The following is a 12,394-nucleotide window of genomic DNA, read 5'->3' as shown; positions in this document are numbered from 1 at the left end:
TAGTTCATTTTCACCAGCCAGTGGGGAATGATTTTTGTAATACTCGGGGCATTGAGCAAAGTTATCAGATTAGTATCTCATTACTGGGAATAAATTAGGCTTTAGATTAAAGCATGCTCTGGATCTGCCTTAAAGCGTAAAAGCAAATATTAAAAGGATCAACTGATTCCAAAAACTGTAACAGCATACTAGAGCAAATCAAGCACACTTTAAAGAAATGCAACAAAAGTTAGAACCCACTAATGTAAAATTCCCAATATCAAGCATCCTATTAAAAAAAAAACAACAAATGTGCAAAAAAGGTGAAAAATATTACCTATAATCAATAGAAAAATTAATCAATAGAAGCTGACCCAGAAATGAGCAAATGGTTGAAATAGACAAGGTTGGTAAAACAGCTATTGTAAATATACTCCATATATTTAAAAACATAAAGGAAAACATGAACATGATAAGAATAGAAATGGTACTTGGAGGGAAATATATAGCATTAAGTACTTATATTAGAAAAATAGAAAGGCCTCAAACTAATTAGCTCCCTTCTTAAGTTACAAAAGAAGAGCAAATTAAATCTAGAGTGTGTAATGTAAGGAAAAAATAATGATAAAGGCAGAGATCAATGAAAGACAGAAAAATAATAGAGAAAAATCAATAAAATTGAAGGTTGTTTCTGTGATAAGATCAATAAAATGGATAAACCTCTAGCCAAGATCAATCAGTACTAAGCGAGAACACCCAATTTCCCAATATCAGAAATGAAAATGGGACATCACTGGAACTCCTCTAACCATTGGAAGTATAATACAGGAATATTATGAACAAGTTTATGTCAATAAATTTGAGCAGATGAAACAAATTCATTGAGTTAATACTTCCCAACAAATTATGAGTTCAGCATTACCCTGATAACCAAAAACAATGGCATTACAATAAAAGGAAACTGTATAGTAATATCCCTCATGAACATAGATACAAGAACTCTAAACAAAATTTTAGCAAGTAGAATCCAAATATATATAAAAAAGGATTAACATATCAGGACTAAATAGGGTTTATCTCAAGAATTCAAAGTACATTCAATATTGGAAAAATCAATGTAATTCCCAATGTTAACAGACTAAAGAAGGAAAAATAAACACAATCATCTTCATAGATGCAGAAAAAGCATTTGATATAATTCAGTGTTAATTCATGATAAAAATTTGCAGCAATAGCAAGGAACTTCTTTGACATGATAAAAGCTATCCTAAAAACTTTCAGTTAGCATCATACTAATAACATACGAATGAAACTTAACCTTTAAGAGTAGGAACAAGGCAAAAATATCTGTTCTCTCCAATTTTATTCAGTATCGTACTGGTAGTCTTGTCAATGCAGTATGGCAACAGCAAGAAATAAAAGACATACAAATTGGAAAGCAATAAATAAAATCGTATTTAGTTTTAGTTGATATGGTCATCTATGTAGATAATACTAAGGAATCAACCAAAAAAAACTGAGTGATTTTATTAAGGTTGCAAGATTCAAGGTCAGTATGATGAAAGTGAGTGTATTTCTATATGCTAGCCATGGACAATTGGAAACTGGACTTTAGAAAGCAGTACCATTTATTATAGCATCCAAAATATATATGAAATACATAGAGATACATTTAATAATATATGAAATACTTGGAGGTGAATTTAAGTAATTTTGTGCAAGAAACATTATAGAACGTAGCTAAGAGAAATTAAAGAAAACCTAAGGAAATGGAGTGATGATAGCATGCTCATGGTTTAAATGATTCACTACTGTTAAGATGATGATTCTCCTGAATTTGAGCCTATTGTTTCAATGCAATCCTAATCAAAATCCTAGCAGTCATTTTTGTAGAAATTGACAGACTGGTTCTAAGAATTTTTTTTGAAATATGAAAGACCTAAAATAGCCAAAATAATTTTGAAAAAAGCAAAGTTGGATGACTTATACTACCTGATTGGAAAACTAACTATATTAGTAAGACATACTCTTTTGGTTTGAGGATACACATAATAGATTAGTAGAATGGAGTAGAGAGTCAAGAAATACACCACAAATATATGACCCACTGATTTTCAACAAAGGTGCTGAGATAATTTAAGGAGGAAAAGATAATTTCTATAAATGGAGCTAGAACAATCAGATATCCACGTTTGAAAAAAAGAATGGTATAGACTTTACCTTCCACCACATACAAAAATTAAGTTGAAATTAGTCATAGAACTAAATACAAGAGCTAAAACATGCAACTTCTAGAAAAAAACAAAGAAAATTGTGACATTTGACTAGTCAAAGACCTCTTGAATAAAACACACACACACACACACAAGCATAGAAGAAAATATTGGTAAATTGGACTTACTCAAAATTAAAAAGTTTGCTCTTCAACAGAAACTCAGAAATAAAAAAGGCAAGATAACCATAGAAAATATTTGCAAAGCATGTATCTGATGAAAGATGTGTATCCAGAATAAGTACTCTTGAAACTCAATAATAAAATTGCAGACAACCCAATAAAAAAATAGGCAAAAGGTTTGAACAGATACTTCACCAAAGAAAATATGTGAATGGTAAGAGATTAATCTTATGAGACATGAGGAAAACACAAATTCACCATGAGATACCACTACATGCCTATAAGAATGGATAAAATGAAAAAAGGGTTGACAATACCATCTTGGCATGGATGTGGAACAATTGTAACTCTAATATACTGCTCATGGAAATGCACAGTGATACAGCCATTTTGGAAAACAAGCAGTTTCTTATAAAGTTAATCAGATATCATATGACCTGGCAGTCTCACTTCTAGGTATCTATCTAAGAGAAATGAAAACAAAGACTTGCCTGCTGATGTCCGTAGAAGCTTTATTCCTAATAGCTATAAACAAGAAACAACCCTAGCTAGGAAATGGATCAACAATCTGTGGTATATTGGAATATACAATGAAATACAGCTCAGCAATACAAAGTAATCAACTACCAATACATGCAACAGCATGGAGGAATCTCAAAATCGTTATGCTGAGTGAAGGAAACCATACACGAAAGACCACATACTGCATGGTTCAGTTTATATGAAATCCTGAAGAAAAAGGCAAAACTGTAGTGATAGAAGCAGATCACTGGTTGCTATGGCTGCATTTGGGGAAGGGAATTGGTGCAAAGGAGCAAGAGGGTGATGGAAATCTATATTTTAGTTGTGGTGGTTACACAACTGTATACTTCCACACTCCTTGAAAAGTACACTTAAAGTGTGTGCATTTTATTTTATGTAAGTTGTACCTCATTAGAGCCAGTTTTAAAATGGATATGTTGAATTTTGGATTTCAGAGGAGTATGCGTAAGTCAAAGCTCAGAAGGCATTTGAAGTATGAGTTTAAAGTGCAGTCATTCAGCAAATGCATATTGACTATTCCTATGTTTAATAACTACCATAAGCACTACCAGTTCAAAATTGTATAAAACATGACCTCTGTTCGTATGACAGAACTGATTGGATTAGGGAAATACATAGATATCAAATGGGTAATTACAATGCAATTGTCATAAGTAATGTATCAACAGAGTATGAACACAGTGCTGCGAGAGCACAAAGGAGAAAATTATGATTTCGGGGTTCACCAACATCATTTAAAAAAGGTTTAAATGACAATAGGAGATTACAAACATGGGAAATTATTCCAGGCATGATTTAACGTTTCATAGAAATGAAGGCTTAATTTAGAGGGAAGAGAGGGAAGCTGCTGTACTGAGAACAAAATCTGGATGCACATACATATTTGTCAGGGAGGAAGAGATTGAGACGCTAGTGGGGGAACACAGCATGTGATTCCCGAAGCTAAAACACTGGGATTCAAGACACAAGAAGGTTTGATAATGACCAGGAAATTGGGAAGATTTAGGATTGAGTAAAGGCCACTGGATTTAGTGATTCAGAGGCTACTGATGACTTTTTAAAAAATGTTTCAGTGATATCAGAATGAAGGTGTTTCAGATGGTGAGATGTGTTTTATAATATTTATGTATTTCATAATTATAAAAATGAAAATCGCAAAATACTGGTCTGTGAATATGCATGATATACATATTAATTCATGGTTTATAAGTATTATACAGAGAAACTCATAGAGAGAGTAAATATAAACAGTATTTTCTGAACTTGATTTTTAAGACATATCAAAGGAATGGCAGGAAATGGTCTTGTGGAGATAGTAGAGCCATATTTGGCAGGGATTGTTAATGATGTTTGAAAATAATTTTCAAAAAACTAGTAAGGGCATGATCTCGACTTTGAAGGAGCTGAGTTACATGAGAACAAATAGAAAGAGATGACGGCAGTTCCCGGAAATTCTGAAACACTACCTCTCCTCCCCCTTCTCCCTACCCCCCATTATCTGACCAACCTCTACTTTTCCTTTAGTTATCAGCCTAAATGTTCCTATCTCAGGCAGACCTTCCTGTTCAACTTTCACAAACTAAATTAGGTCCCCATGTTACACTAACTAGGACAACATTCTTTCGCAGAATCTGCCACAGTTTGTAACAATTGCTTGTATACATGTGTTAAATGTATCTCTTCCTCAGCAGACTGTCAGTGCATGAGGATAGACACCACGAGATTTCACCTCCAGTTTATATTCCAGCTCCTTCGGCGTTGGTACATAGTAGGCTTTTAATAAATATGGATTAAGTGAGAGAGGTAAAGGGAAAAGGTGTAGCATTTCCAGAGCCAACTTCTTGGAGATAAACTAGTTAAGAGATGCCCAAGTTCCAACATGTCACCCCGTCTGCAGATTGCTGGAGTGGCATGCAGGTGAAGATGTAGGAAAATTGGGGTGATACTTTTAGAAAAATGTACTCCAATTCCGTGGACTCACTGACAGCAAGGATGGAATGAAGAGGAAAGACAGATGTTTTAAAACAGCTGAAGTAAAGCAGACAGGATAGACTTCGAAAATGAAGGGAGTAAAAACCATGCGTTTTGAAAACAATAAAAAGTATACTGTCTTTTCTTCCTTGTCAGGTTAGTTGGGAGTTTATAGAGGGTTGTAAGCCAAAGGGCATGGAAGGGAACTACATTTTAATCAAGTTGAGAAGGAATCGAGTTTGCTGATATAAATAAGGGGAAGAAAGTACAGGAGGTTGTGTTCACAGTAAAACAGGTATCATAGGCAATGCGACAAGACTTAAAAAAGGGGAAGATGGAGATGGCAGAACTAGTCTGTAGTGGCCTATTAATTACAGTGCATGAGCTTAATACGAATTAATTGGTTAGTAGACTTACTCCGTGCAAATTCCTCAATTATTTCTAGAGAAACAGCCAAATTGAGTAATGGTTGTAGTAAACAAAGGCTTTTTTGTAATATGTAGTCTCATTATGTGTAGTCTTAGAATTCAATTACATATAAATATATTATTTGCACTAAATGTTTTTAACTGAAGTATCTTCTTGTATTTTTTAATGTTCTTGCACAGCTATACAAATTCTTCACAATATACACAGCTGTCTGGTTTCAACTTCCCAGAAATTCTTGCTTCTGAATACTAGAAATTACTTTGCCTAGTATTTTTCGAAATGAACAATCATGCTTTGGATAGTTTTTATTTATTTAAGACGGTTTACAAAAAATTATGATTATGAAACAACTTATTTTCATTTATATGCACCTCAAGTACAATCTGAAGTTTCTGTTTTTTAAAAAAAATCAGCATAGTGAAACTTTGATGTACCTTTGAGTACCTTGCCTTGTTCCAGCATTTCAATCTCACCTATGACCAGTGTCATAACATGGATTTGTAAGGTGACTGCAGTTAGGGATGCCATCTTTGGCCACGAAAAAGAGTTGTCTATGTGTCCTCTGTGCAAAACAAAATGATTTCTATGGGAGTCACGTGAGAGCCCCTGACCTGATTCACACTGTGCTTTCCTAGGGGGGCTTTGGCACAGACCACCTGATGTTCTATGCTTTCTTGTTCCTTTTCAACACCAAGAATCAAATTGCTCTGTGATATCCTCGTGAATCATTACGTAGTCAAATATGCCTCTTTCCATAAATGTGTTCTTTTTCTTCTTAATCAATTTTGTAATTTTTTTTTTAACGTGTAACACTATTTTATCAGGTATACTGAGATAAGGCACTTTGGCTATTGGGAAACCATTTATTTCATGAATGTGAAATGTATTGGAAAATATTACTATTATTGTATAACTGCATATGTTAGGGTTTCAGGTTATTGTTAGGGGTCCTGACTCAAAGCACCACTATGTTAATTCTTAGTAATGTAAGAACAGTGCTGATACGGGAGAATACACTGATCTGCTGCAAAGTTTTGCATGTGTGAATAGCTATTACCGAGGTGGAAAGAAAAAAGAAACTCTGCTTTTATCTGTATGTTTTTCTCATCATTTGAATTCATTTTAGTCTTCTTGGTACCCATGAATAATCTTTTCATTAAAAAATGACATTTTGAGTCGTTACATTTTGGTTTCCTTCAGTAAGATTCTCTGTACTTACCTCCCCCCCCCCCAAATAAATAAAAAATAATTCTCATCATGTATCTGGGGCACTCCTGATTTGTCTTTTGACTGAGTCAGAGCAGAGAGAATTGTGTTAGAGTCGGTGTTAGTGTTAAGAGGCAGATAATTTGAAGATGGATCATCTAGGATACAGTCAGAGTGTGAATTTGATTCAGTATTTCCCCTATCACCAAAGGTACGATCTGCCTTATCTTCTTTCTGTATTTTAGCCTTGGTAGAGATTTATTATCTACATCCAAGTGTGGAGGAGGAAGAGATTTAAGTTTGAAAAGCATATACATGCTTTCTCCAGACTATCGAAAGTTAGCTGTTAATTTTGCTTTAGATGACACTGCCAGCACACTAATCTTGAATTCTCTCCATAGTGGGTAAACCTCACAAGTGCAACTACTGTGGACGAAGCTACAAGCAGCGCAGTTCACTGGAGGAGCACAAGGAACGCTGCCACAACTATCTCCAGAATGTCAGCATGGAGGCTGCTGGGCAGGTCCTGAGTCATCATGGTGGGTAGACATGGCATTCACCTTTCTCATTCCCCTCTCTCCTGCTTTGGTAGTTTCTTACGGGTGACACAGGTCTCGCTAACCTTCAGTTTAAGAATAAAATCTTACTTTGTTTAAAACTATTTTAGATGGTACTAACTTTACATGGGATTATCTTCTGAAGCATTTGAAATGAGTTGAGCTTTGGGACAGTTTGCAAACAAGCTATATTGAGTTTCTGTGATACTCCCAAGTTATTACTCATAATGTGTTTGTATTAACATAATAATTGCAGCCGACCTTGAATACACCAAAGGAAGGTACTATTTACTCTCCTCTTTCATTGGTTGTACCAAATAGTTAGACGTGGTTCCAATAAGTCTATAGGTTTCCTAAACAATTTGATTACTTGTGTATTTTCATTCCTTTTCGGTAAGTGATCAGTGATATAATTGGAAATTTCTCCAAGCCATCTTGTGATATATTTTGGAAATTACTTAATTTTGCTTTCTACAAATGTGGAGAACAGTCTAGACCAAAATTAAGCACTACTTCCCTCCACAGAAATCAAACCCCAAGCAAAACATTCTTGTCTCCACAATGCACAGTAGCAGATAGGAAGGCAGCCCCTCAGGTTTATCAGTTAATAATTCGGTACTATTGAAAAATTAATGTTAGAAAATCAGCCTTACAAAGGACAGTAATTAATTTCAATTCTCTAGATTTGCATCTGTCCTGTCCTACTAATTATATTTTTAGGCTGATCAATTTCATTATCCATAGAAGTTCATGTAAAAATCTTAGCTTAATGGTACATTTATATATTTTATATAAAAAAGATTTGGCCAATATTAAATAGTATAATTGGGGAACACTATAGTCACTTTTAAAATATAAATACTATCTATTTAGTGATTTATGATAGCTCAAAGCTTATTGTTGGGTTTTTGTTTGTTTTATATAGTGCATACTGTGGAAATATGTTTAATCGACAGCTAGTGATTATGTTGTTGGTAATATTTTTTAATAAAATACTTTGTTATCCTGAATAATTGAAGCATGTCTTCGTATTGAGGATAGTTTATGTAGCATAAAGAATCAAATTTAATTCTGTTCACTGTTGTGAGTCCGTTTCTTTTATATTGTTATCATTATTAAGTATAATTTTTAAAAGCCTGTCTGTTTTAAATCTTAGTGAATTTGATATCACACCTTGCATTATCTGGGCTTATGAGGGTCCCAGAACATAGAGGTTAAAATGGTGGGCCTAGGAGTCCAGCAAACCTGGTCTGGCTATGTGATGTCCGAGTGTGTTACTGTTAGGCTTGGTTTGAAAATTAAATGTGATTGGATGTGCAATAAACACCCAGTAAGTACTTCTTTTTACTATTACATTTCCAGATATTAAATATTAAGAAATTGTAAGTGTTCTGTCCCCTTTAAATTTATGATGCTAGCCAGCATTAACTTAGGCATTCGAGGTTTTATTTGCCTACTAAGCACACCATTTCTGTGTAACCACCTTTAGAGGTGGTTTGAGACAGGGTAGCTGATACAGGCTTAGGGGCATGCCAAAGCTTTCCAAAGACACCTTATAGCACTGCCACTTTTCCGTATAATGTTCTTTTATTGCACTTTTGACATTTGATTTGATTATTAATTCTATTCATTTTTCCATTCATAGTTATGTATGAGACTCTGTGTTGCATATACATCTGAATGAGTCTCTCTAAAAGACTTTATATTGTTACAGAGAGATAAGGTGTATATAAATAATTATAGTCAATATTTAACTCTCTGTTGGCAATTTAAACCTATTATAGAATAAGTGCTGACAGTTTAAACCAGTGTGGTTTTTTTGGGGAAAAAGACTTCTAAACAACTGCAGTCTCAGCATCAACCTCATTTCCCAGATCGCTTTGCCCTTGGCAGGCAAAGGCCCTTTACAGGTGTCTCTGAAACTGAAATAGAGAAGGGAGAGTGGGGAAAGGGTACGGAGAGAGCAGGGGGCAAAGCCAAGGAGGACTGGGGAAGGGGAGGTTTCGATATCATTTATAGACCCAAGTATTCAATATTGGATACAGTTTTAACCAACTAAGTTTATATTAATGCCATTTCATGCTGTACTTTTTCTAGGTGTATTATAATAATAACTTGATATTTTCCTTAATCTCCTTTTCCCTTTGTTAACATACTTAGTGGAGAATTGACTGCATGAGATAGGAATTGATAAATGTTATAAGAGAGAAAAATATGGGTAAAATGCTACTAAAGTTCATCATTCACCTTATCCCATATACATAGCTTGGTGTGTGTCTCCTTTTAAACAGAGCCACATTGAAATCATTTTTATCCCCTTCCCTCTCTTGCTTTCTCTTACCATCTTCTTACATCTTATCTATATTTTTTGTCTTTTCTTCTTGGGATAGGTATGGGTTTGCCATCATTGAGATTGCCATTAGCTCCCTGAAATTAATTACTATTCTTTCGTTTTTATATTTGACATATAGTCCTAGCCTCTCTTGCCCAAAACATATTCTTCCCCATGTTGGTTCTTCTAATGAGAAAGTGTCTGAAGTCAAAGTGGCCTTGGCACTTCATTCAGGAAACATTTATTGAGGGCTTGCAATGTGGCAAGTTCTATGGAACATTCTGGAGATATAAAGATAAATGGACACAGTTTCTTTCTTACATGCATAGTCTGGTAGGAAATACCCACTTAAAAAATAAAATGAAGCACATGCTCTAATGAAGGCATATATATGCTTCTCCAGACGCACAGATGCGGAACTAACCTAACTGTCTGGAGAAGTCAAGGAAAGCTTCTTATGTGCAATGCTTGATCCGTACACGAGGATGAGAAAAAATTACATACATCAGACAGATTCACAGAGAACGTACATTCCAGGCAGAAAAGTTAGCCGTAGGCTAAGACTTAGAGGCATAAAAGAATATTAACAGGTTCCTGGAAGTGAACATAGTTGGAGTTAAAGGAGTGGTAGGAAATGAAATTGAAATAATAGGTTGTGATGCAAATATAGAGTCTTTCGTTCTTATCTAATGCTTGAATTTCACTGGGGTGATCAAATTTGTGTCTTCTAAAGAAAAATGTCACCGATGCAGAATATAGGGTAGATGCCTGACTGGCATTCTGGGAGAGACTGGAAGTGAGAATGTCAGGAAAAAGATGAACAGGCAGGAGCAGAAGACAACAGGGTGAAACACTGAAGGCATGTATATCAGGTAGAATAAAATGTTCTTCAGTTTGATGGAAAGGGAAAAATAATGACTTATAGTTTTGGAAATAAAGATAATAATGAATTGGGTTTTATGACAGGTTATCTTATTTGAAAGTTATTTTATGGCCATTTTTCAAGTCTTTTCAGTTTAAAAAAAAAAAAGTGTTAAAAATCAAAGTACATCATTAACTTTTCCCCCTTGCCTGAAGACAAAAACGAAAATGTTAACCAGAAAGGTAGCCAACTTTAATGAAAGAATATATATGTTTAGGTTTATGGTTTGAATTACTTGGTAAAAGGAATTTCTTTATGGCAAGTATGGAGACATAACTGGAAATCTCTAAACTTTCTAGTAAGCTTCTTTAACCTATTTCCATTGGGTAACATTTCCTTCAGTAAGTCATTTAGTAAACATCCATTGAATGTTATATTTGTCTCACATCAAAAAAGATATTAAAGATTTAAAGTCAAATAAAATGCAGTCTCTACCCTAAGGTCACTTACCAACTATTGTAAGAAGTTGACCAGTAAACCAACAGTTAGAACACTGTGTGATAAGCATTATGGGAGCACAGAGGACAGATATCTAAATCACACTGTGTGTCCAAGAGGAATTTCTAAGGAAAATTATATTTGAGTGGAGTTTTGAAAGTCAAGATTGCCACCTAAATAAGTAAAGAGGGGTGCTTCATGCAGAGAGAGCAGCATGTGTGAAGAAATACAAGTGTAAAAAAACATGGTTGGATTGAGGACCTACAAGCAGCTATGCACAATTAGAGCCCAGTTTGTAAATGTAAGAAAAATTGGAAGGTTATAAAGCTAAAGATATAGGCTGTGAATGGGACATGAAGTGCGTATTGTGTTAAGTGAAGAATTTGTAATTTATCCTAAAAATCATTATTGCATTAACATTTTATTAGAAATGTGGGAGAGTGATCAGCAGAGTCGAGAGGCAAATAGGCCATTGCAACAATCTACTGATTGGTTGACTTGGGCTTAGTAGCCTACAATGTGCAGAAAAGTTAGGTAATTGGGAGTCACTATAGATGTACAATCTAAAACACTTGGTACCTCCATGTAGGTGTCTAAAGAGAGATGCTAGGGAGGAAGAGGGGCAGGAGACTGAGTGAAAGGAAGAAATCTAGGATTTGCCGAAGTTATCTAGCCTGGACGACCAGTTAGAGAGTAGTGTCATTCACTGAGATGGACATTAAGAAAATAGGAGAAAGTTGAGGGAGGGAAATGGAGATTTGTTTTTGAACACATTATCTTTTAGGTACCTGTGAGAGATAGCAAAGTGAAACTAAGAAGAAGTTGAATATATACGAGAGAGGTATAGGTAGGAAATAAAGATGGGGAGCCATTATTATGATGTAGGTAGTAGCCTGAAGCAATAGGTTTTATAAGGTTATATGGGTAAATATAGCGTGAGACCTCTAGAAGGCCAAGAATACATCAGGAAGTAAAAAAAGAGCCATGAAGATGAGTAAGAGCAGAGGGTTGGAAATGGAAAGAGTGATTTCACAGACGCCAAAGCAAGTTTCAGCACTATCCAGTGTTCTCAAGAAAGTAACTAAGATAACTGAAAAGTTTCTTTTAAATTCAGCAACCTGGAGAAACTCTGTGACAATATAGAAGGCATCTGTTGTTTTTGCCTGCCCTACATACCTTTCTTCTTTTGATAACGAGACTTTCATTTCCCTTTAGAGAACTGTCTCCCATTGCATGAAATCATGGCGGGATGTCGTCAGTCTAGGCACCCTGCCCTCTTCTGGCCAGGGGATAGATATGTGACCTAATCTAGGTCCTGCAGACTGTGTCTCCTTGAAATTTGAAATTTGAGTGGATTGTTCAGTACAATAGCTATATATTGGGAATACTTTTAAGGTTCTGTATGATTTATCAATGTAATGAGATAATGAAATAATGCAAGTATAAATCTATTTTTATCCTAGTTATAATTTCAAAAATAACATCAAGGAAGACAATTGGTTATGAAGTTTGTTTTGACAAGTGAAGTTAGTATATTGATATTTTCTTAGCCTAGAGGAATGTATCACTATGTGATGATTGAAGCATTATTGAGTTAACTGGAGAACTTATTTTGTGTTTCA

General features: G+C 34.8%; 1 protein-coding gene across 7 annotated transcripts in view; it reads left to right on the top strand.

The window, feature by feature from the left end:
* IKZF2 (IKAROS family zinc finger 2) overlaps positions 1–12,394 on the top strand; it is a 149,504-nt gene that overhangs the window by 121,972 nt on the left and 15,138 nt on the right. For all 7 annotated transcript variants that reach the window (XM_019727022.3, XM_019727024.3, XM_074312718.2 and 4 more), the window contains one exon: positions 6,925–7,062. In XM_019727022.3, coding sequence (XP_019582581.2) covers positions 6,925–7,062 — 138 coding nt within the window. The remainder of the gene's footprint in view (positions 1–6,924; positions 7,063–12,394) is intronic.

This window comes from Rhinolophus sinicus, chromosome 17 (assembly GCF_057876585.1).
Source record: "Rhinolophus sinicus isolate RSI-liver-muscle chromosome 17, RSI-T2T, whole genome shotgun sequence".
NCBI classification, from domain to species: domain Eukaryota; kingdom Metazoa; phylum Chordata; class Mammalia; order Chiroptera; family Rhinolophidae; genus Rhinolophus; species Rhinolophus sinicus.
This window is presented reverse-complemented; position numbering and strand designations above follow the sequence as displayed.